Source organism: Tachypleus tridentatus, chromosome 13 (genome assembly GCF_004210375.1).
Source record: "Tachypleus tridentatus isolate NWPU-2018 chromosome 13, ASM421037v1, whole genome shotgun sequence".
NCBI classification, from domain to species: Eukaryota; Metazoa; Arthropoda; class Merostomata; order Xiphosura; family Limulidae; genus Tachypleus; species Tachypleus tridentatus.
Window position 1 is genome coordinate 85,424,669 of NC_134837.1, and position 27,220 is coordinate 85,451,888.

At 35.7% G+C, this 27,220-nt stretch overlaps 1 protein-coding gene across 4 annotated transcripts in view; it reads left to right on the top strand.

Annotated features, from left to right (window-relative positions):
* The window catches only part of LOC143237582 (apoptotic protease-activating factor 1-like), an 88,676-nt gene that overhangs the window by 51,015 nt on the left and 10,441 nt on the right, over positions 1-27,220 (top strand). For 2 of the 4 annotated variants that reach the window (XM_076477005.1, XM_076477006.1), the window contains exons 13-15: positions 8,817-8,939; positions 19,925-20,044; positions 26,216-26,344. In XM_076477005.1, the coding sequence (XP_076333120.1) occupies positions 8,817-8,939; positions 19,925-20,044; positions 26,216-26,344 (372 nt within the window). The remainder of the gene's footprint in view (positions 1-8,816; positions 8,940-19,924; positions 20,045-26,215; positions 26,345-27,220) is intronic. The other 2 variants (XM_076477008.1, XM_076477007.1) reach the window with 2 other exon arrangements.

The following is a 27,220-nucleotide window of genomic DNA, read 5'->3' on the forward strand; positions in this document are numbered from 1 at the left end:
CCATGGTTAAAAAAGTTGATGAATCAACTTCCACACCCATCTCTGTTCCTCCCATACATTCCAACAAACCTCAAGATCCACATCCTTCAGTTTCAAATACAGGCATCTCTTCTGATACATCTTTTTCTCCCACCCCAAGAGGCAAAACAATCATTTGTTCGCGTTCTCAGTCACTGGAATCCCCTTCCAGTAACAAAGACCTGTCCAATCGACCCAGGGCAGGATCCATGGAGGTTGATAGATCTCCTTCGACTGAGGACAGTAAGGAAAAAAGACGTGGTCTTAAACAGAAGGGTTCTCCAGCCACTTTGCCTACCCATCATTAAAAATTGCCACTATGATACAATGTAACTGTTAAGTTTTACGTTCTAATCTGGATGATATCAAAACACTGATTGCTTCCTACCATCCTGTATGTCTTTCCGTACAAGAAACATTTCTAAAACCTGCTTATACAGTCACCATTCAGCAGTTTTCTCTGTACAGAAATGACAGGCTGTGTGATGGACGAGTACATGGAGGGGTGGCACTATTGGTTGATCAGCATGTGCCCACCCTGTCTTTGTCTCTCAACACACCCTTGGAGGCCATAACCATCCGTGTTTCCTTGGGTCATACCATCACTGTTTGTTCTCTCTACCTGTCCCATGGAGAGACATATGATCAACCAGATCTTGATGCTTTCGTTGAACAGTTGCCGTCTTCCTTTCTACTCCTGGGGGACTTTAATGGACATCATCCCCTCTGAGGAAGTGCTGTTATTGATGTCTGACCACAACCTTTCTCTTTTCAATACTGGTTCTTCCACTTATTTTCATGCACCTAGTCAGTCCTCTACTGCTATTGATCTCTCAGTTTGTTCCCCTTCATTATTTTCCCATTTTTCATGGAGGGTTGATAATAATCCACTAGGCAGTGATCATTTTCCTATACTTTTGAGAGAGGCTGGCCGTGGTCGATGCTATCCTACCCGTGTGCCCCGGTGGAAGCTGGATCAGGCAGACTGGTCCACTTTCACTGCTCTCGCAGAACTTGATCCTGCCATCATCTGTAAGCCATCAGTAGATGACTGTGTGGCAGCAGTGACTGACTGTATTATACAAGCAGCTGCTCAGTGTATTCCTAAAACTTCGACACGTTTTCCATGATATCCTCATCCGTGGTGGAATCCTGCTTGCCGCTTAGCACGGAAGGCTCAAAAATGGGCCTGGGATACTTTTCGTAGATATCCCACACTTTCGAAACACATCGCTTTCCAACGGGCCCGACCACATGCTAGGTGGGTAAGACGTCAAAGCCAGAAGGAATCTTGGATTAAGTTCACAACTAGCACATCTTCTACCACCAGTTCCAAGGCCATATGGGACAGGATACGAAGGGTCAGTGGGCATTACAATTCTGTCCCCTCTCGATCTTACTCTCTGATGGTCAGGAGGTGGCTGATGTCTGGAGCATCGCTGATACTTTAGGTGAAAGCTTTTGCTGGGTATCTAGCATTTCTGCTTGTTCCTCCACCTTCTTGGCCATCAGGACTCGGGCAGAGCGTTCACCTCTTTCCTTTCGAACTGACTGTCTCTTAGACTATAATTGTCTCTTTACACTGGTGGAACTGAAAATGGCCCTTCATCGGTCTGGCAGTACATCTGTTGGACCTGATGATGTACACTATGACATGCTGCACCATCTATCTCCTGCTTCTCTTGATGTCCTTCTAATTTTCTTTAACCGGATCTAGCGGGAGAATGTTTTTACTGATGCCTGACACCAGGCTATTATTTTACCTTTCTCTAAGCCAAGGAAAGATCCCAAGATTCCTTCAAACTACTGTCCAATTGCTTTGACGAGCTGTCTCTGTAAGACCTTAGAAAGGATGGTTAATGCTCGTCTTGTTTGGTTCCTCGAATCAAACAACCTCCTCTCGCCCACCCAGTGTGGATTCCGACGACAGCACTCCACCACATACCACCTAATTTGACTTAAAACATCAATCAGAGAAGCCTTTCTCAAATGCCAACATCTTGTATCAATATTCTTTGACATTGAGAAGGCTTATGACACAACATGGAGGTATGGCATTTTGCAAGACCTCCACACATATGGGTTATGTGGCCATTTACCCATGTTTATTAAAAATTTTTTAATGGACAGGAGATTCCAAGTTCGTGTGGGTTTGACACTTTCCTGTTCTTTTGTACAGGAACTTGGAGTCCCTCAGGGCTGTGTTTTGAGTGTCACACCTTTCAGTATAAAGATAAATGCCATCACTGAACAACTCCCTCTCACTGTTGCGAATGGGCTGTATGTCGACGACTTTCACATCTCATGTCAGTCGTCGAACATGAGATATATTGAGCGGCAATTACAAACTGCCCTCAATCGTGTACTGAAGTGGATTATGGTGAACGGCTTTAATTTTTCTCTCTCTAAAACTGTTTGCATGCACTTTTGCCACCAGTGGGGTATTCACCCTGATCCTGAACTTCATATCAGTGAAGTTTTGCTGCCAGTGGTCCCTGAGACCAAGTTCTTGGGGCTTATCTTTGACCATAAGCTGACCTTTATACCACACTTAAAGCAACTTCAGGTCAAATGCACGAGAGCACTGAACATCCTCTGTGTCCTCTCTACTGTCAGTTGGAGAGCAGATTGATGTTCTATGTTAAAGGTATATCGTGCCCTTATTCAATCAAAACTCGATTATGGATCAATGGTCTATAGCTCTGCCAGATCCTTGGCCTTAAAGATGCTGGATCCCATTCATCACCAAGGAGTTCGACTCTGTACTGGGGCTTTCTGCACCTCTCCAGTTCAAAGCTTATACGTTAAATCTCATGAACCTTATCTGCACCTTTCTCGTTTGCAACTATCTTTACTATATTCTTTGAAACTTCATTCCTTACCACAGCATCCCACCTGGGGATGTGTTTTCCTTCCTCAGTGGGCCGTATCTTTTCAGAACAGACGATCTGCTATTGCTCCTTTTGGCCTTCAAATCCAGGTGCAATTGGATGAATTGGGTCTGTCCTTGGATAACATTGCAGAATCCACAGGTCAGCCCATCCCACCATGGCTTATTACAGCCCCCACATGTGACCTTTTTTTCAGTTATCTGAAAAAGGCAGATACTCCAGATTGGAAGTACCGTCTTTTATTTAATGAACATCTTTCAAACAATTATTCTTTTCCAATTCTCTACTGGCACTGGAATCACTACACATTGGCTCACACCCTGTTCTCACTGATATTCAAAACCGACTGGCCCATTTTTTATTAACTGCTACTTATATCCAGTTTTTCTGGATACCAGGCCATGTTGGTATTTGCGAGAACGAGCTTGCAGACATGGCAGCTAAATCTATCTGCTTCGGCACTATCACCACTGTGCCTATTCCGTTCATGGACTATGGTCCTGTATTCAAGGCTCGGCTCCGTGCCAGGTGGCAGTCCACTTGGAGTGAGAAACGTAACATCAAGCTTTTTAAAATAAAACCCTATATTGGGGTATGGCCATCTAGCTTCCGTAATGTTCGGAAGGAGGAAGTTGTTCTAACTAGACTACGCATTGGTCACAGTTTTTTAACTCATTGTTTTCTTTTATCTGGAACTGTTGCTCCAGTGTGTAGTTTGTGTAGCACTCAAATCACTGTAAGCCACATTTTACTTTCTTGTCATTGTTACGACTCTCAACGACGGCACTAATTTAAACATGTTTTATCCCAGGATTTATTTGTAACATTGGACAGTGTTATTGGTGATGGTGAAACTGTCCACCTTGATAAAGTTTTTAGTTTTTTAATATCCATTAATCTCTTTAATCTCATTTAAGTGTTGGATATTTATTCATTACACCTTATTAATTGTTTTTCCCTTTTCAAAGTTTCAATCTCTCTAGTTCAATTTGAAATTGGAAAATGGCCAAAACATTAAATAACTAGACACCAGGACTGGAAAGGCCAACTTCAGGTGACTAACACTGCTGTTTGAACTATCCGTTTGAACTACCCGTTAGTCATCCTGGTGAGTTGTTATTCCAATTTTGCTGCATGTCTTTTAAACTTTTATTACTTTACCCTTTGGTACTGGCCATAATGACACATAACCCGGAACCAGGACTGGAAAGACCAACTTCAGGTGACTGACGGTGGTTTTGGTACTTGCCTGTTAGTCTTCTTGGCAGGTTATGATCATTACCATTCTGCTACAAGAAGTTCTTTACAACTTTATTTTATAGACTGGATGTCAACATCGGTTTTATGCAATTTTCTGTTTTTAATTGCTGTTTTGTTTTTACCTTCATTTACTTTTACAAATTTTACTGCATTTACTTTACTTTTACCATTTTACTGGACATTTGGCTACTCATTATTACGATTTTGCTATATGTTTTTTAAAACTTCTATTATTTTACACTTTGATAATGGCTGCTATGACACATAACATGGTGGTTCTTGAACTTACCTGTTAGTCTTCCTGGCAGGTTATGATCATTACCATTTTGCTCGAGAAAGTACTTTACAACTTCTTTTACTCTGCTTTCTCTCTTAACATTGTAAACTAGGTGTCAACATTGGTTTTATGCTTTTTCTGTTTTTCAATGATGTTTTGTTTTACCTTCATTTCCTTTTCTGTATTTTACTACATTTAATTTGTTTTTACCTTTTTACCGGACATTTGGCGCAGATAGCCTCGCTGCTTTGTGCCATAAAACACTAAATCAATCAATCAATCAAAAGAAAAATGAACTCTAAGAATGAAAACATACTAATATTGTTTAGGAGGAGACATCTCACAAAAGTACATGTAATTAAGGTAGCATATAAAAAGAAAAACAGAATTTTTTTACTATAACATAAACTTTTTTTAAGAAATATAATTAGTTCATCATCATCATCTACCACTCGATTCCGTCAAGCTTCTCATCTAAAAGAGTTCCAACAGCAACTCTTCCAGTGCAGCCATGAATTTCCAGTGTGTCATGGCTAATATTGGCAAATAATCTCTCTAGTTATCACAAGAATCTTCAGAGTTTATGTCATATCCTCAGAGAGATGATGAGCTTTGACTGTCTTTGAGTTTCTTCATCAAGTGGTCTGTCTCTTAGTTATACAATGCTTCCATCCACATGGACTGCTGTTCTCAGCAGTATCCCCATCTTACTTTTGGAACCTTTGGAGGGACTGCCATCAATGATTATGTTATTGACACCTAGGTGTGCTTGGTGTAAAGTTGTGGCACAACTGGGGGATACTTCAGCTTGTGTTTCTGCAGTGGTGGCTATCACTTGGGCCATTGTCTCTGCATGGTGGATGAAGCAGTTAGATATGAAAAGCAACCCTCCTGCTTTTTGCAGGGTTTTTGATTTAGAAAAGCTCTGGGAAGGTCTTGCAGGGACAAGCATTGTGGTGACCCTGCTAAAGAGGGGTGAACATCTACTGATTGTTGTTTCATTTCACAAAACACACTCTACTTATGGATTTGTAATTTCTCTCCCAGTGTTTCATTACTTTGTCCTTAGACTTTAACATGGACTGCTTACTTGGGTCAACTATGTAGAGGTTTGTTAGCATTTGGAAACTTTGTTTTCTGTCCTTACTAATGGGTGATTTGTGACTTGAATGGCATCAGAGTTCAGCTAGATTTTTCTTTGTATTTAGTCTTCACACTTTCTTCTGTCAGATCATCTTGTGCACTCATCTACTTTACTTCATACTTGGCTTTAAAGAAACATTACCTTCAGTATGGACTGCTTGGATTTTGAAGATTTGGCCATAATTTTCTTCTCTACTCCAACATGATCCAGATCCAGCTGAGAGTGAACTGACTGGATGGTTGACAAACTGAACACTATGAGCTCACATTCCTTTGCTCTTGGTCAAGAAACCTAAAGGTGAGGTGGTGGATGGTGTTCCTGATGTTCCAGAGTATGGAGGGCTAGCCCCCATTCTATGACTCCAGAGATTACATGTTGGGCACATCATTCAGCAGTGTATTTTCATCCATAGACTCCAGTGACATAAATGCAAGACCACCCTCAGATATAATAGGCAGTACTAAGAACTCTGAAGTGTTACAAAAAAGGAATGACCTACCAATAGCTCCATTTATTAATCAGCAATAGTATTGATAAGTTTTTGTGATACAGAATAAAGCTGCCAACTTAAAAGATGAAAATGGCCATAAAAATTTGATCTTAAATAAGAAAATTGACAGTTAAAAGAATTCTGATTAGTCAAGAATGTGGATTAAAGTCTTAATGTCCTGACAACTTTTTTAGTGCAAAAATGCCAAAAATAAACCTATGGTAAAGTACTGTGTGTATAGACTAAAGTGTACTTATTTGTAACTTCCCAGTAGAGCACAGACCTTACTATCTGCAGACAACTCTGTCAGAACCAGAATTCTTGGTTCTCAAGATTGACCTAAGCCTCAGTTTTGCTCTCTGAGACTGTCATAGAAGTGATGATGGTTCACAGCGAAGCAGGTACCTACACTAATATGCGTGATTGATTTAGATTGAACACTGCTTGAGTGCTGACCTAATTCTTCTGACTATGAAAATTCATTAATATCTACATCTTGCTTCCTTTATGACTACCTTCAACTACAAGTTCACATAGAGGAGAATGACTGCAATTCACACAAAGGCTACATACACAGTTTACATTTGTATGCATTATAACTGGTCTTGTACTGAAAAGTGTTAAGGACATACTTAGAGAAACTGTGTGCTTCAAAAAAATTTTAATTTGCAAGACCAGAATTGTTTCGCATAATTAAGTAAAACATTGGGTATCAAGTTTACATTTATATTTAGTAATCATGTTTATGAATCTTATTTTTTTGTATATAATCTAAACCTACATTTCAATTCAAATGAACAGAAATGTCCTTGCCAACACCAATGAAACACAGGCCAAATACTGTTTTCTTGAAATTTTGGCATGTGTCACTTGTCTCATCACTTTCTTTAATATCTACTACTTGTTCAATATTTCAATATTAAAAGTCTTTCTTATATGCTCTCAATCACTTGGAGAAAAGGGTCACAACACTCTTTGATTTGTTTTGTTTTTCCAACAAAAATCTGTCTTAGCTGTGATATTTCTTGTAGTTTGCATACTTTGTACCTGTGTATATGTAATTAATTAATGAAATATATATATACTCTTCAAAAAAAGAAACACAAAAGGCAAAATTTGAGACATATTGTTAATAAGTTTATTCCGGGTATTGCTGTAGGACATGTGTGAAACTTTGCACATTCACTGCTGAACATCCAAAGTCTGCAAAGGCGAAGTCCACGCTCACTAGTTGAAGTTTAACGTCACTCAACGTCAATAACGAGTGTGCCCCCCATGAGCATCAATAACTGCTTGGCATCTCCTGCCCATGGAAGCGATGAGATGACGAATCATATCCTGTGGAATGGCTCTCCACTCAGCCTGCAAAGCTGCTGCAAGCTGAGGTAGAGTCTGCGGTTGAGGTTGTCGCCGTCGCAGACGTCGGTCCAACTCATCCCAAAGATGTTCGATGGGGTTTAAATCTGGTGATCTGGAGGGCCAGGGAAGAACGTTAATGTTCCAGTGTCTCAAGAAGACAGTGGTGAGTCGGGCTGTGTGAGGACGGGCGTTGTCATGTTGAAAAACGTCGTTGACGTTCACTATGATGGGTTGCACATGGGGCCTAAGAATCTCGTAGACGGTTGCGTACGGTCTGATCGGAAATCCTACGCAGCCCTAGTATGGTTGAGGCAGTAGCCGTCGCAGTGGTGGTCCTATCCCGAAGGTGAGGTAACCGGATGTAGCGATCTTGTGCGGGCGTGGTCACACGAGGTCTGCCAGATCATGGACGGTCATGAGTTGATCCATGTTGTTGGGGACGATTCCATAGCCTTGTGATTGTGCTTGGGTAGACATTCACAGCTCTGGAAACATCTGATCGAGATTCGTCTGCTTCCAAGCGACCAATGGCGTTGTTGCGTTGTGCTTCAGTCAGTCTTGGCGTAACTGTATTGCGTGTCGGTGGCTTAACACTGAGCTGTGGAAACCGAGAACCCGTCACTTTTACAGGGATTTTGCACATGTTGCACTTGCAGAACATGCAGATGTCTCAAACAAATTTATTGGACACGAATGCGTTGTGGCGAAATATACGTTGTTTTCCTCAGTTTTCAAAGTGCACAACTTTTGTTGTCATTTTGGTCTGACAATCAGTGCCTTAACACGTGTAACATCACATACTCTGAGCTTGTAACATTATTACATATATTTCTCTTTAAAATAACAAAAATATCCCTTTTGCATTTCTTTTTTTGAAGAATATGGTTCATTGATTTTAATATTACGATAAAACCCTTTGTCAGATTGGAATGTATGCAAAGTTTTTGTTATTTAAGTGTAGTAGTAATTATTTTATTAAAGTTCAAAAGAGGGAAGTTATTTCTTGGACATCTTGTACATTTTTTACAAGATTAGCCTGCTGAAATAAAGTAATGCACATATGGAAGAAAACTGAACTGAAGAATAACGCTCAGTGGCGTTACTTAAACATATATGGTTTGAGTGTTACTGTTTGTATATACAATTTAATTATGAAACTTGTATTAAAAGTTTTCTGCAATAGGAAAATTTTGGATAAAATAAACATTTGACCAGTAACAATATGACATTGACAATAAAATCATGGAGCAAATAAACAGAATTGAGTAACAAGTTATTAAGTATAGGACTTGAAATGATATGAAATGCAGTGAATATGGAAGCAAATGAGATGTTTCTTATGTTAAAAAATGTGCATTTGTAAATATTTTCTTTCAGGTTCTGTGTAGGTCAACAAATGTTATTTGTAGTCTTCACCAGCATAGGAATGCTGTAAATTACTGTGTTTTTACTAAAAATGGTCATTATTTTATTACATGCTCAGAGGACTTCACACTTAGGGTAAGTCCATTGCATATTTAAGATATTATGAAAATTTAATTAATTAAAATGAGTGACATCAATTGTTCTAAATGTAAAATATAAGTGTGCTTTACCATACCATACCAGTGAACATTTTTATCATCAGAAATGTTATATATTAGAAAATAAAAGTTTTTTACATAAAATGTAGTATTAAATATTATTGTTTTCAGTGGAGTTTGAGCTGTTTTTTCTACTAGTTCTTCTTAACTTTGTCCATTTTTAATTGACTTGTACATTTTATGAACCACAGTGTGTAATACCTATAACTGTTGTATACAAAAACTCAAAGGACAAGAAGTGGTTTATTTTATATGTCATTGCTGTACCAGGTTTTAAAGGTACATGGTGACTGTTAAGGAAAGTAATAAAACTTTGTACTTGTGGTACTGATATAAATTACCACAGAAACAAAGAATATTCATATACTTTAAAGTAACAGATTTGTCTCTTCTGTACATTTGTTTTTGGTTTTACTGGTAATGTGTGTAACTCTTGGTACAAAGGGTGTTACATGTTTTTCTGTTTTAACTTTATTAATTGTACAGTTGATGTCAAAAATGATATTTAATTTTTCTATAGTGTTGCCATTATTTTTAGTTTTTGGCTGTCATTTTGATAATGTATTTTAAAGAAGAAAAACTCTAGTGATAAAAAATATCTTTAAAGTATCAGATCTGGTATACGTTTACAATTTTGTACTAAACACTCTATGTTAGGCTCAAAGAACAAGTATTTCTAGTGAAGATTTCCAGTCTATAAATAAATCTAAATGACAAATTATGTTAGATTTTCATTGGGAAAAAAACAACTTTAATGCATGTAAAATCAATAAACATTTCATACTTGTACAATTAAATTTGTTATAATGTTCAAGTATATTTCTGTCAACAAGTGTAGTCTCACTCAGCATTAAATAGAATTGGTTATACCAAATATTTAATTGAATTAGGACTCTTTGTTTAGTTTTTATGCACTTTTTTTTGGGAGGAGACAGAATTTCAAACTGAAGGAGGACTCAGTATGAAACTGAAGATGTCATTCAAACAAGTACCTGAAGCTAAACTGTATTAAATGCATCCATATTACAAGAGGTTTAAATACTGTGTAAAATTTACATAATGTGTATTACATTTACCGTAAATTCAGGCGTATAAGTCGAAAATTTAACACCAAATTTCAAGTTTAAAAATCCATCCTCGACTTATACGGCGGTGACGTTTTTCATGACATGAATTCTAGTAAATTCAGATTCGAGAAAACCATCGCAAATCAAAATTATATGATATGACATATAGGTATTTATTTATAAAATAGTAAAATACTAGTAATCCTACTCAACATGAGATCGATCAAACACAAAGTCCCATTCCTCACCATTCAAATGGTCATCGTAAGGATCCTCTTCTGGAATAATGTCATGCTCCACTGATGATGAGGGGATATCGTCATCCTCTTCCCATAACATATCATCCTCCGTTACCGTCCATCGCATTGGTAATTGAGCATTTTTTGAATGAGTTGACAATGATTTTTAGATCAATAGAGTCCCAGGAATCTTTTACCCACTGACACACTGTAGGCAAAGATGCAGCATGCATGTTTCCGGCGGCAGTGTAAGTTTTTTTGACCCGATGCCATCCACTCATTCCACTTGGTGCGCATAGAATCCTTAAATGGTTTATTTAACGATTCATTTAACATCCAGAGGTTGCAGTACAGATGTTAATCCACCTGGAATCACCGCCATATCTGTTTTTTTTTATTTTAATGCTTTTTTCGTAGTATCCGTTAAATGTGACTTGAACATGTCCCACACTAACAACGATTTGGGTTTAAGCATGGCGCCTGGCCGACGGGCCCACACTTCGTTAATCCATTTGACACATCCACTATCGTCCATCCATCCTTTTTCTTGTACATGAACCACGACTCCTGGCGGAAATTTCTTTTGGCATTGTTTTTCTTTTAAATATTATCATAGGCGGCAGTTTCGTTCCATCGGCGAGGCAGGCCAATACGACGGTGAAGTGTTGTTTTTCGTGCCCTGTGGTCTGCACCAGAACTGTCTTTTCTCCTTTTTTGTTAATTGTAGTGTTGCCGGCGACATCAAAAAACATGGGCGTTTAGTCCATATTTCCAATGTGAGCCATATCATTATTCATTTCGTTTTCTTTGATTGATGACGAAGGTCTGGAATGCGTGATCTTGTAGTCCAAATCTTTCGGTAGCTGTTGAGCAATTTTTGTCTTTTGACGAATGACCAGATCATGACGATGCATAAAACGAGAATGCCAACTGACTGTTGCCTTAAAATCCATGCTGTCTTCTTTATTCTTAGCTGCCCATTGTAAAGCTTTCAGTCGGATAAGGGCTCTTGTTACGATTCTGCCACATTGACGTTCAGATAACACCCATGTCGCTATTTCCTTCTCTAATCTTGGCCATTTTTCTTGATTTTGACCACGATTCGCACATTTTGTTAAGGGCAATTCTTTGATAGTGTTTTCTGCCTTCCTCCAATCTCTGACCAATTTTTCACATATGCAATAGTGCCGAGCTGCTGCGCTGTTGCTACTGTCTTTGGCTGCTTGAACGACTTTTATCTTGAATTCTGCATCATATTTCATCCTTCTTCGTGGTTGACTGGACATCTTGCTTGTTTAACGATTTATAATTATTTAAAAATTTGTCACTGAAATTTGTAACTGACATTTTGAAACTGGAAATTGAAACTGGATAGACAGTTAAAAATTCATTCAGAGCCGATTGGTCAGCTAATTTCATAGACACACCAGATAAAAGAAAATCAATAAATTTGTCTAGACAGGAATACCGTAAGGTGCATAAAACGTGACACTTCTTCATTTAGTGAAAGCCTAATTTGTCGAGCAAGCACGTCATGTTGGCCAATCAACGCAGATTTCTCACTTTACTTTGGCAAACGAAACATCACGTGAGTGAAAGCACGGCGAAGCGCACGAATGAGTCAGCAAAAATGAATTCTCAGAACACGTAGTGACAGAACTTTTGCTCTCTATTGTAAAGTGCAAATCTGTCATTTTTATGCCGACCAGAGGCGAGGGCGTAGCTAGTCACAGCGGATAATAAGAATTCTTGAAAATGGCGCCGTCTGTCAAAGTCTGCTGATGACGCAGTTGATTATTGAATATCACTTCCTTAGCTACACCTCGCCGCTGATGCCGACTGAAATATTCCGACCAAGCGATTTGAGCCAGAGAAGGGGGTCGACTTATACGGCAGGTACATGTCAAAATCATGATTTTTAGGCCAAACTTATAGACCTTGACTTATACGCCACGTCGACTTATACGCCGGAATTTACGGTATGTATAGGTTAAGAAGTTATTTCTGTATCTGTATGGATCTTAGAGCATTGCTCTATAGGGAATGCTACAGATAATAGCTTCCTCAAACATAATAGAATAGTGAAGGCTGAGCAATACCTGAGTGAGTGATTATAAATTCTAAACCTATAAAGAAATTGAAACACAAGAAACTAGGAAGGATGATACAAACTGAAAGAGGGAAACACATAATAATTATTTGACTGTTATTTAATTTGTAATTTTAATACTGCCTGGGCATAGAGTGGATAAAATGACTAGTTGTTTATCAAGTACTCTTCTTTTCATGTAATTGTATAGTATATTGCCTGATGAGCATTATAACTTTCTTTTGTCACAGACTCGGACAAGGTTTTCGTAAACTCATTTAAAGGAATCACACCAAAATGCTGTCTGCTCACACATCTTTAAAGCTTTTCTCTGCAGTTTGTCTAGCTCAGTTGCATTTAAAAGCCAACTGATTGAGATGCAAACTAAAGTTTCATTTAAAACTGCTGTGTTTAATTAGTGTGCAAGTGTTCACTTATGTTGAATATCTGTGGTCTTCATTGTATCTAACTTAGATAGTATATATTTATAGTATAGAAATACTGATTATTATTAATAAATTCAAGTTGAATATTTATGCTCATCTACTATAATTTACTTTTTATGTAAAGATGACTAAAAGTTTTTGTTAACCTTCAACAACCAAAAGTGTAATTACAGGTTAATATTTAAAATGTAGAATTTGAAAGAAATGAACAGTTTTTCAAAACAAAATTCTCAAATAAAGAAGAAAGTAATGTCGTAATGATACAGGCTTTCTTCTAATTTTTTTATATTTTAATTTGAACTCTACTTCAACGATTTTTAAACCAAAAATATTTTTGAATCAATATTTTGTCATTTTGTAACATTTATTTAGTATACTTCATGAATAAAAAGGAAAAAAAAAAGTTCATCTTTGTTTTTGTACAGTTTCTAGAAGTCTCAGCTTGAAACATATAATATTTTCTTAGAATTTTTCTGCCCATTTAAAACAAAAAAGAAAGAGGTTTATATATGAAACTATTAGTCTCTTAAAATGTATTATCTTACTGATTTCTTGATTTTCAAGCATTTCTCTTTTCTATATGCTCCCTAGTTGCCACCCTTTTATGATGTCACATCAAGTGGTTTGATTACTTACTAATTAAAATTAGCTTTTGTAACAGCTATAAGGAAAGTTTAAACACAATAAGATAGAGCAAGTGTTAGAATTTTCATAATATAGTAGAATGTGACTGAATAATGAAGATTTAGCTTACAATAAAATTTTTTGATGTTTTGTCTTTACAACAGAACAATTTGAAAGCCCCCCTCAATCTATTTTTACAACAGATATTTTCTTGAAATTATAAACCTATATAAGCTTCATTTTTCCTTTTTATTTTTAATTTTCACTTGTTAACTATATCTATTGCCTTCAGTGTTTCATGCAATATCTCATCAAACCCATTAAAAAAATCATTGTACTCATTAATATTTATAGAGCTGTTCTAATGGAGAACCAATCTTAATGGTTTGTTGAATAAAATACCATTTAATTCACTCAAATTTAATTCAAATTTTAACTTCAGAGGCACTGGAAGATGCATCTCTATATAATGAGGTATCTGATCTTGACATCTTTCAGTCACTAGGTCTAGAAATAGCATCAAGTTCTTTCCCAAAATTAGCATTTCTGTTATAGGCTTCCATTCTAATAGATAAAATACATTTCAGTTGATATTCATTATGTGAAGGATTCACAATATTAAAGCTTTATGGTAATTTTATCTTTAAAGAGAAGGTCCTATAATTATATATATATATATATATATATATAGAGACACAGTTATGATGCACGGCTATATTATGTTTAATATTTATTCTTGAAAGTCAAAATTAGGTTATAGCCTTTATGTGTGACTTTTACACTAAAATCTTAATGAGTAGTAACAGGGATTATGCTTGCAAATTATTAAATTAGGCTTAACTCTTAATTCTATTGTTAAACTTATAAGTAACTTATGGTGTTCTTTCAACTTATTCTGACCTGAAATATGGGCATATTTTAGCACAAGTTCTTTTAAATTCCAGATTTTCATATTTGCTCATTTTCAGAAGTAAACTTTTTATGTATGTTTAATGTGTGCTTGCTGACAAACAAACTACTAGAACTCAATTTTTGCTCCATTTTTTGGAAGTTTGTGCTAGAATGCTCATAATGAGATCTATTACATTCTTGATGTCTTTATGTGTGGTAGAACCATATTTTTTGACAGGATTGCACTTCTCTCATGAAACTTGTAAATGTGTAAATGTGGGAGAAATGTTTCATCCATAATCAGTTTGGATATTTATTGTTTACTTTTTAATTATTTTTTTGAAGCAAACATACTTTTCTTTAAGTTGCATACCTTATTCCTTGCAGTAGGTGAACTTCTTGTTAAATGTACAAAATAATCCTCTATAATTTTCTAAGTTTCCTTTTTTTCTTTTGATACCAAAAAGAAGTGTTCCATATAGAAATCAAATTTGTTATTATTTATAGTAGAGAGAGCATGAGATATTAACTTGTGAAAGGTGAAGCAGAGTTTTCTAATGCTGAAAAGAAGCCATTATATGATTTACTGGAGCATTTTCCTCCTTAAAAAATTTATTTCTGAATTGTTAGTTCTGGAACACACTTTAGCTTTATCCAGAAAAAAGTTTATTTGCCCATTCAAGCACTGATATAAGTTATCTTGCTTGTTCTAACCTTTATACTCCATTATATTGCTTAGAGCAATTTTCATCTTGTGATTCTCTCTACTTACATCAGTGTGTCCTCAATACCAGATCTGTATATAAGCTCCCTGTTATTACTTCTTATTCACTTTTTTCTTGACAGCAGGAACTACAACAATGGTCTTACATGATTACAGTGAATTTCTCTTCAATTTTATTATCACGTTTTACTTTACCTTTTGATCTTTATTTAGACATGTTTTATTGGGTCGTTACTTTATTGTTTATTTTCTTTATTTTACTAAAGAAAAAATTGAGATGTTTTTACAAATATGAATACACATGTTCACATCTCATACATGGAGTCACTTGATGCTCCTCCTTTAACGCCTCATGAATTAGGTATTTTAGGGGGGCAATTTCCATGAAGGACATACAACACTTCATACGAAGACAGGTGGAGTCTAACATGTGGTCTGATTTTGTTTCTTCTGTTGGCTCTAAAGCTGAATCTGTGGGGGTTTAAATTCTTCTTTCTAGCACCTTCCTTTGCTCAAGCAGCTGGTCACGTCACAAGCCTTGGATACACATTATGCCTTCTGTACCTTTTCTTTGGGTTATTAAGTATTTCTTCTGAGCTTACAAAACTTCTTTTTTTCTTTATTGGGGAAAATCATTTGTCTGATTACATGGTCCTTCCACCATTGCAAAATATTGTTGTGTATATAAGAATACTTGTCATCCTCTTTTATTAGATCAGTATGCTTAGGGTGTATATTACCTGGAGAACCCTTATATGGACTTTCAAAGGCTATATCCTCTTCTTTGTACTTGGGGGTTCTAGGCAAGATGCCATGGATTACCTTAATCATTCTAAATTTTCCAGAATTTGTCTGTCACTTACAACAGTATTAACACACTTTATCATCTTTGCAACTGTTATCTGAGGATTATCATGGATATTGTGAGTAATTTTTTTGGATGATCTTACTCATTTTTTGTCTTCTACTTTGGTTGGGTAATGCTTCACTCAGGTGACTTTGTAATCACTTCCTACACTTCAAGAAAGGGGAAAGTCACTCCAGATCTTCTGTTTTGGGCACACAAACATCAGTTCATGCTCCTTGCTTCTTATGTTCCAGGTATAGTGAATTTAATGGCCAATTAGTTGTCTTGTCCCAGCAGAGCTGTCTTACCATGAATCTGTGCTTCATCCTCAAGTTTTTCATTGAATCTTCTCTCATCTCTTGATGCTTTTGTCACACATTGGAATGCTCAGTTTTCATCATTCTGGTCTCTTTGGGCATAGATCTCAACTAGGATTTTTCATATTTACATATTCCCTCCAATTTGTCTGTTATCCAGGATTCTCTCACTGATTCTTTCTTTGTCTTGTTGATTTCCTCTTGCAATGCCACTTTGGCCTAGTTAGCCTTGGTTCCCACTTTTTTTTTTTTTAAATCTGGCAGTCAATGTTCTTCAACTTCATGTGGTTCATCATAGGACATCAGGGATTGACTTCTTTGGTGATGTCCTTATTAGCACAGTCCATTCAGTATTCTTCTTTAAAAGCTTTTTACTGGAAATGGTTTTCTTATTATCAGTGATTTCTCAAACTCTGGTTTAATCCTTCTCATCCTACCATGCCAGATGTCTTAATTTCTTAATTGGTTATTTGACAAAGATTTAGTATTTTCTTCTGTTGCCCTGTATGAAGCTGATTTATTAGCTACTTTTTGGTTTTCTAAGAGAAAAAAAGTTTTGAGTCCCTGATTTTTTACTTACTTCTGAAATAGTTTTGGGTTATCCCATTCTCTTGGGCCTCTTTAGGTTCCTAATTAGGATATTACAGTAGTTCTCCATGCTTTATTTCATACAAATTTTGAACATTTGGGGCCTTGTTGATAATATCATTTTTCCCTTAAGACTTATTTTATTCTGTTTTTGGCGAACACATTTGGATGTTATGTGGCACACACTGAAGCATTTATATGTCCATTGGGATCCTACTGTGTCACATGACTTATCCACTTTTACTTTGACAGATTGAATTCATCATTTGGTTCTTATAGCTTACTCCAGGCTTTCAGTGAAGGAGTGGAGTCTTCTTTGGGTCTGATCTCATTAAGTTTGACATATATCAATGTTCCTGGCAGCTTACTTGCATTGCCCACTGGAGGAACTTGTATAGGCTGATATGTAGACTCACACCTAACCTCTTCATATATTTCACTTTTTACGTGATATATTGGTTTCCTCCTCAGATGGGTTTAAGCTACTCCCCATGGCTATTCTATACATTCCAGTTTGTGATATAGGTGAATGATCTCATTTATTCTGCATTGTTCTTTTTTTTTTCAGAGACTCTCTCATTATTATCATTTGAATTCCTTTCAATTGTTGGTGCTATTTGGTCAGGCTTGTTTTTTTTTAATCTGAAGAGACACTGCCAGTAGACTAATATATAAAATTCCTGGTAGCAGTGAGCTCTGTTTAGATGGAATCTTCCACAAGGCTGCTTTGGTGCTTTCCTGGTGGTACACAATTTGTTGGTAACATACATAATATACAGTAGTGGAGCACCACTCATGGAATATTACGAGTAAAGCATAAAGGTATTTTGCCCATGTCTGCTGACCCCTGGATTCAATAAATCAGGGTTGGTTTGCTTTTCAAAATAGGGAATGTGGTTCATGCATTGCACTGTCTCCAAAGCATCATTCTTCAGGGTTCCCCAGTGCTAATTCTCCCTCCATTTTTCAGTAGTGGATCATGGGGGTCCTTACCACTCACATTTTCCAGTTGGTGGAGTAATGAATAGAGGTCTATTCCTCCTAAGTAATATTTGAATACTTTCCACTAAAGGAGAAGAGGACAAAACCAGATATCCTCCCATCTATAAATCTGGATGGAAGCAGAACTAGTCTATATGTGAGCTTCCTTGTAATTCAATTTCAGAAGTGACACATTGTGTTGAATGTAGCCCTTCTTTTTACTCATCGTATTACTTTCTTTGACCATTGAAGAAGGTTCTGGACTCTTCCCAGTTCCACATGCAGAGTATCAAGTTCTTGAGCCATTGGTTGATTTTTGTTTTTTCCACAACATCCTTGTAATCTCAGGAACAGGAGATGTTGTCTTGTCTCTCAATTGGGGTGTTAGAATTTAGGTTTGTAATCCTAGGCTGGATGGTTTCTGTTTTTCAGGTTGAATGAAATGTGAATGGCCCTGTAATTCAGAGTTTGGTTTGCTGCATTCTGTGAATTCTGAGGTTGAAGGGAAGACTTGTTCACTTGGGTGTTACTTGCCTTTCTTTATAATTCTTGCAGCTTGCATTCATCATTCTGTAACTTTCAGGTTGGGTCCTGTGCTCATAATTCCAAGTCTACTTTGTTAAACTTCATGCTTCTTTAGGTTGAAGTGAGGGTTTGTTTACTTTTGTGTTGCGTGCCTTCTCTCCATCATGCTGGTGGTTCAACATGCAATATTTTGTAACTTTCATTTTGGGCTCCCTTAATGTAATATTTTTCAGTATAGTGATTTTACACTGCAGTCCCCATGTCTCGACTACACCTTGGATCCAGCTTTTGGTCTAGAGTCCTATTATTCTAATGATGAGACATGGGACTTCATTTGCATATGTGGGGCCCAGACAACTATCATGAGCACGTACAACATTTCCACACCAAGTGAGTTTAGTGTTGCAGGAGGAATAAACAGTATTAGGATTAAGGTTGTGTTGGACCAGGAAATAATTTTACAAAGAATAAAATTGCCAGTGGCCCTCATTAAGACCATGACTGCTGGAGATGAGACCCCTCTAGCCCCTACTTAAATATGCCACCAGGAATAAATGTTCCTTCTAGCATGTTGATTCTAACAATGTAAAGGTTTTTACACGGCAGCCATTTGGCCCTTATCACCCACATTTTAGTTTTTATATTATTTGGGCTAAGAGCATGCCCCTATTCCAAAAGTAGTGCAGACCCAACTTGTGTTCTCAACCATATCTCAGTTTTCACACATTTTCTACACAGACATTTTCTGTGGTGTGTTTTGGAAGGTTACATTTTCCTATATTACATTACCCCAACCTTCCTCCTCGTGATAAACCGGTATTCAGGTCTGATAATTTTGACAGTCTTGAAAAAGTGAATGATAAGTAATAACAGGGAACCTATATACAAATCTAGTTTAAAAAATGCATTGATATAGGAGGAGAGAATCACAAGATTAAAATTGTTATGAGTGATATAGGGGGGTATAAAGATTATAGCAAGCGACGTATGATTCATACCAATCAAAGATGAATAAAGAAGATAAATTTTCATTGAGATAAAGTGTGAGGGGAGGTAAATATTATTGGAAATATATTTTTGACATAGGAAAATGTAAACTTCTTAAATCAGTAAAGTCTGATTCATAATTTAACTACAAAAAATAGTATACCTTGGAAATCAGTTATAAAAAATGACATAAAATAACATTTTGAGTAGTTCAGGGTAAAGAATATTTTATTATCAAAAACCAAAAATTATGTTTAATTTTTTGAATGACATTTTGCAATTTTTCAAAATTATTAACAGTTAATTTTGTATTTTTTTAAGCATGAATAAAAGCAAGAGTATAAATATAAAAAATATTATAAATTTTGACATTATATTTGCAATTCAGAAAAATCTGTATTACTACATGTAATATTTTAACATGCAGAGATGGTAATACATAATTATAGTGGTGATATTATTTGAAACAAAATTATGAATGGAGATAAATATCTTTGTATATATAATATTACAATTGAGATGATGAAACAGTGTCTTGCAATAATTAATTTTCTTTCATTGTAATTCAACAACTCAGGTGTGGGAGATGAAAGGGAAATACAATTCTTTTGTTGGTCACTTTGGTCCAGTCTTGATGTGCAAAGTGTACAGGAATGATACTCGCATCTTGTCATGCTCAGAAGATGGATATATTCGGGTAATTGTGCATTTATAAGGGTTTTTTTAAAATAATTACTACATTTCATAAAGATGATAAATTCAAGAAATAGCATACAAAGGTTATGTTAAACTGAGTAATAAACTAATGAAAAAATTATGTATATATCTCACTTATAAACAAAGTTTGGGCAGGAAAGGAAGGACTTTCAGAGTTTATATTGAATGAGTAAAGGACTACTACTAATCATAGTGAACATTACATTTTCTCACTTCAAAAAATTCAAAGATTTTTTTAAACAGCAATGCAAAACAAATTGATTTGATAGATTTTCACTTGTATGTGTACATAAATGTAATATATACATGATAAAGTCCTGATTTATATATGTAAAAATGGCTCATTTGGTTGAGAAAATTTTTTACATAGAGGAGCAAACAACTTTTCGACCTTCTTTGGTCATTGTCAGGTTCACAAAGAAAGAAAGAGGTAACTGACCAGAAGCTGACCACATGTTTGAAAGGGGGTTGTGTAACTGAATGTTGGAATGTAGAGGGTGGGCTTAGATGTTTAATTATATAATTGTATATTATTTATTTTATTATTATTATTTATTATATTATTTTTTAATATAGGTATAAAGGTGCTCCTTTGTATTGGTTTATTTTGGGTTTGAGTTGTTGTATAAGTAAGGCTTCTTTAATTTTGCATTTGTTTATGTTTGTTTCTTTATTTAGTATTTGAGTGTTTTCTATGGTTATGTTGTGTTTATTTGACTTGCAGTGTTTGAAAACGTGTGAAGGTGGCTTTTTGTGTTCTTTGAATCTGGTTTCCATTATTCTACTTGTTTCTCCAATATAGAAGTCGTGGCAGTTATCACATTGTATTTTATAAATAATGTTGGTGTGGTGTTTGTCAGTGTAATTTTTACATAGTATAGACCTCAGTTTTGTGCCTGGTTTTTGAATAAATTTGGTATTAACTGGAATGTCATATCTTGTTGCTAGTTTTTGCCAAATGTTGGTTATTTTTCTGCTGATGTCGGGAATATATGGTATGCAGCAGTATATGGTTTCATGATTTTTTGATTCGTGAGATATATTTACTTTTGTTGGTTGATTTTGCTTTCTGTCTAAGTGTGTGTGTATAATGTTTTCTACGGTTTGTGGAGGAAGCATATTGATGTTGAAGAAGTATTGTTTTATTTTGTCAAATTCATCGTTAATTTTATCTGGTGAGCATAGTTTTATGACTGTGTTTATTTGGTTTTTTAGTATGTTGAGTTTTTGTTTTGTTTCATGTGCTGAGTCCCAAGGAATGTATAGTCCAGTATGGGTGATTTTTCAGTGGATTTCTGTTTTAAATTATGCATCGGGTCTTGTAATTGTAAGGTTAAGAAATGATATTTGATTGCTTTCTTCTTATTCACATGTGAAGTTGATGTTAGGATGTATAGCGTTAATGTGATTGAAAAAATTAAGTGTGTTCTATAGATGTGAATCCTGCAACCGCATCATCTACACATATGTACTAGTATAGTGGTGGATGTAATGCTATGTTAATTGCTTGTGTTTCAACTTGTGTCATAAAAATATTAGCTAGAACTGGTGATACTGGGTTGCCCATGCTTAGGCCATTTGTTTGTATATAGTTGTGGTTGTTTGAACATAAAATTTGTCTTCATAGTGGTGAATTTTATGAGGGTTGTTAATTGGTTGCTGAGAATGTCTATAGATGGGTTAGGGTTTTGGATATAGAGTTCTAAGACTATCTTGCAGGCTTCAGCAGTTGGAACTTCTGTAAAGAGGGATATAACATCAAAACTGGCCATTAAGGCTTTATGATTAAGTTGATTAAGATGAGACTTGAAATTAAAAGAGTCTTTGATGAATGAGCTGGCTGATGTTACATATTTGGAGAATGCCCATGCTATGTATTTACCAAGATTGTAATTAAACGATTCATATGTGGACATTATTGGTCGTAATGGACAATCTGGTTTATGAGGTTTTGGGATGCTGTATATTTGTGATGTATGTGAGTCGGTTTTGCGTAGGTAGGAATAAAGTGTTTGTGAAATTGTGTTGGCTTTTTCATTTTTAGTAGCATTTTGTTCAGTTGCATTTTGTGTGTCTTTGTTTGATTTGTGTCTGATAGGATGTTCTTTATTTTTTGGATGTTTTTGTGTTCATTATGACTATAGCATTTCCTTTATCTGCTTTTAGAATTTTTATGTTTTTGTCTTGTTTTAGGTTTTTAATGGAATTAATATCTCTTTTTGTAAGATTATTTTTTAACTTTCTGTTTTGTGAAATTATGTTGATGGTTTTGTGAGAAAATTCTTTCAAAAAATCGTTTAAGATGTTGTTTTTAGGTGTTTTTGAAAAATATAAATTTTAAATTTTACCTGGGAAGTTTGGCTCTTGGATGTCAATAAAATTGTCTAAGTTGTCTTCTTTCTGTTGGTTGTTTTCAGTTGTTTTTATGTTTTTGTTTTCTGTGGAAAGTATCATAAGTCTCCTGGCTAGATCTTCTAAACATGTTTTGATTTCTAAGGTTGGAATGTACCTAGTTGCTATTGCGAAGTTGAGTCCTTTGTTAAGTAGACGTATCTTGTCTGTGTTTAATTGTCAGTCGGATCTGTTAATTATGAGGTTAGTCAATGGTTTGTCATGGCATCTTTTCTGTTGTTTGCATCTTAGTTTTTCTAGTTTTTTGTTGTGGCAGATTTTTTTGTTTCTGTCATTCCTAATGTTGATTTGGTTTATGTTTTGTTGTATAAGTCCGTAAATTTCTGGTTTGATGTAGCATGCCAGTTGATGGTCTAGGTTCATTTTTTGTTTTTGTAAGTCATGTAGTTCTTTGTATTTCGTGTTTAACAAGGCTTTAAGTAGTTTTTTCCGTAAATTTTGGACAATGTTTGTGTATGTATTGAAATTATTTGATAGTTTTACCTTTACAAAATCAGGGATTAGTTGTTCCTTTCTACATTATTGAATGACATAGATGTCATTTATTCTATTGATAATTCTTTGGTTTAAATTTAATTTTGCCAGTTTGCTGCTTGTTGCAACTTCAGTATATTTCATGATTTATCTATACATCATATTGTGACCATACTTGTGCCCTGTTCATAGCTTGAGGTTCACGTTCTAATCTGGATGACATCAAAACACTGATTGCTTCCTGCCATCCCATATGTCTTTCCTTACAGGAAACATTTCTAAAACTCGCCAATGCAGTCACCTTTTGGCAGTTTTCTTTCTACAGAAATGACAGGCTGTGTGATGGATGAGTGCATTGTTGGTTGATCAACATGTGCCCACCTTGTCTTTGCCCCTCGACACACAGTTGGAGGTCGTAACCATCTGTGTTTCCTTGAGTCATACCATCACTGTTTGTTTTCTCTACCTGTTGCCTGGAGAGACACATGATCAATCAGACCTTGATGCTCTCATTGAACAGTTGCTTTCTCTCTTTTTAATCTTTTACTGCTATTGATCACTCAATTTGCTCCCCTTTACTATTCTCCCATTTTTCATGGAGGGTTGACAATAACTCACAAGGCAGTGATAATTTTCCTATAATTTTGAGAGAGACTGGCCGTGGTCAATGCCACCCAACCCACGTGCCCCGGTGGAAGCTGGATCAGGCAAACTGGCCCTCATCGATACTCTATTTGAAAGCTTTTGCTGGGTATCTAGCACTTCTGCTTCTTCCTCCACCTTCTTAGCCACCAAGACTCGGGCAGAGCGATCACCTCCTTCCTTTTGAGCTAATCGTCTCTCTGACAATAATTGCCCCTTTATGCTAGTGGAATCCAAACTAGCCCTTCATTGGTCTGGCAGTGCATTGGTCAGACCTGATGATGTACACTATGAGATGTTGTGCCTTCTATCTGCTGCTTCTCCTGCTATTCTTCTGATTGTTTTTAACCAGATTTGGCAGGAGAATATTTTTCCTGATGCCTGATGCCAGGCTATTGTCCTACCTTGCTCTAAGCCTGGGAAGGATCCCAAGATTCCTTCAAACTACTGCCCAATTGCTTTGATGAGCTGTGTCTGTAAGATCTTGGAGAGGATGGTTAATGCTCATCTTGTTTGGTTCCTCGAATCAAACAACCTCCTCTTGCCCACCCAGTATGGGTTCCGACAATAGAGCTTCACCTAATTCAACTTGAAACGTCAATCAGAGAAGCCTTTCTCAAATTACAACATCTTGTATCAACTTTATTTGACCTTGAGAAGGCTTATGATACTATATGGAGGCATGGCATTTTGTGACACCTCCACTTATATGGGTTATGTGGTCATTTGCTCATTTTTATTAAAAATGTTTTAATAGACAGATGATTCCAAGTTCATATGGGTTTGAAACTTTCCTATTCTTTTCTACAGGAACTTGGAGTCCCTCAGGGATGTTTTGAGTGTCTACCTTTTCAGTATAAAGATTAATGACATCACTGAACAACTTCCTCTTACTGTTGCGAATTGGCTCTATGTTGACGACTTTCACATCTCATGTCATTTGTCAAACATAAGGTATATTGAGCAGCAGCTGCAGACTGCCCTCGATTGTTTACTGAAGTGGACCATAGCAAACGTTTTTAACTTCTTTCTCATTAAACCTATTTGCATTTACTTTTGCTGCCAACGGGGTATTCACCCTGATCCCGAACTCTGTATTGGTGAGGTTCTGCAACCTGTAGTTCCTGAGAGAATGTTCTTGGGGCTTATCTTTGACCATAAGCTAATTTTTATACCACACATCAAGCAGCTACGAGTCAAATGTACAAAAGCACTGAACATCCTCCATGTCCTCTCTTCCACCACTTGGGGAGCTGATTGATGTACCTTGCTAAAGATGTATTGTGCTCTTATTTGATCAAAACTAGAATATAGGTCATTTGTCTATGGCTCTGGTACTTACACTGCCAGGTGATGTATTCTTTTGGTTGCAATGTAATATTCTCATGCTATTGCTACTTAATAGCACTGTATGCTGTAAAGTTATGTTCTAACTACATAGGTAAAGTGTAAGGTTATTACTTACTTACTTACTACATAATGGAACAACATTATGAAGTTGCATCATTACTACATATATGCTACATATTTGGACTTTGCATATCCACTACCGTGTAACTATATTAAATATGTAGTGTGTTTGCTGGGATAGTTCTCTTTTGTTTGGATGTGGTCCTCCACCTTTCTGTCCATGCATGTGATATATTTTCACAATGGGTGGGGAGTATATCTGGTTCATAAGTAGTTTTATCTCTCGTGTGATTTTTGACTCCAAAGACTACCTGTTTGGAGTATACTTTGAATACTTTCAGAGGATGCTTTTTTCTTTCCATTGCACCTGTTCCTTCACTTATTCAGTGTGGGATTCTAACTATTTATGTGAGAAGAGGTGTTATACTGTATCAGAAGTCTTAATTTTCCTATTTTGAAAGTATTTCTGATAGGTGCTTACTTCTTCCTACTCTTCTTCTGCGCTGAAAACCGGTCCTTCCATTTGCTGTCAACACTCCAAGTTAGTAGAACTGAATAGAGGAAGTCACATGTTTAAGGAGATTGTCTTGCTCTTGTTGGTGATAGTTTGAATGCTAGATGCATTGGACATTCTTAACTATGCTGCTGTACCTGCAGTGATGAATATATATTTCTCTCAGTATGATAATGCATCATGCCATGTTACATTCCCTATTCAAGAGTGTTTGTGATTAGTTGTGCTCAGGATCTGCTTTGGCCAGCTGTGGTTCCTGAACTAACTTTGGATGAACTGCTCTGCTGAAACATTTATTTTGTAGTATTGTTTCAGAATCAATAACAATATACCATAAAATAACATTGCATTTTAAGTGGCATGACATCTTTTCTACTAAATATATACCTAGGGTTAGTGGTAAGTATTAGTAATAGAATCAAAGGTGTACTTAATGCCATAGATGAGTGCTTTTTTCCACTTTTTTTTTAAAGCTGCTTAATTAACTGGTATAATCAATTTTCAAAAATGACAATCTTTTTTGTAAGTGCAAAATGTTCACAGAATGTTTACTTTTCATCCTTAAAAGTTTACCTGAAGTATCTATCTAAAATGTTTTTATCACAAGTTCCACACGAACATCTTCATTTAATAAAGGTTCTGCCCAAATAATTTGATAAAAATATTATTTATTTATAATTATGCTTTGATGTTAATCAGGTATGGGAATTGGAGACTGGAAGGTGTTTAATTCGATGTGATGGACACAATAAAATGATTGTAACATCATGTGATGTTTCTGTTGATGGAACTTACCTAGCTTCGACATCTGTTGATAAGACTGTAAAGGTAAACTTTCAGCCACTAGTTCAGTATGTAAAACTTTTCAGTCGTATATTTTAAAATTAAGAAAAAACATTCAGAAGTGCACTGTATAAAGTTTCATTTTATGATTATGTATGGTAGATGTTAATAAATAATATTATAGCTTCTGTTTGTAAATACCACTTTTAATCTTTAAAAGTCATGCTGGATATTTCAATTTCTGGTAGTTTAAGACAAAGCAAAAACAATTCCTTGTGTCAAAGAAATGTATTAATCAATAACCTTAAAACTGTATCCACTTTGTATTTTTATAGTGAATAGAAATCAAGATAAAAGTAACAGGTTGTGGTGGGGCTATAAGATAGAAATAGTGTTAGCATGAAAGGTAAATGTGATGTTTAATGGTGTGAAAGGGTTAAGTTATATAAGACAAAATATTGGATCATTTTTATATATGTTGGTTTGAATATTGTATTACTATTATGTATAAAATATGATTTCTACTGCATTGACGCATATTTAGCTCATGATTTGCATGTGCAAAACTCCTGAAAATACAAGTTATATGTTTGAGTACTGTATTATAAACTTTTATAAAATTTATAGATTATTACTTCTAACATATGAACCTTTAATTTCAGTTGAAGGTGTATCTTCTGATTGTTGAAAGACATTAGAGGTTTGAATTGTAGTGTTAAAATGAAAATAATGCAAAGAAGGCTAAAAGATATTAAGAATTCTTATTGCAATATCAGACCATGCTTTAATACTTTAAAATTGTTTCAGTGACAGCAAGAATAGAAAAGTGACTGACTTACATAGTTAAAGAATTCATGTAAATATTTATTGACAAGTTTAGGTAAGACCACTACAGTGCAATACAAATGCTGGTAGTTGTAA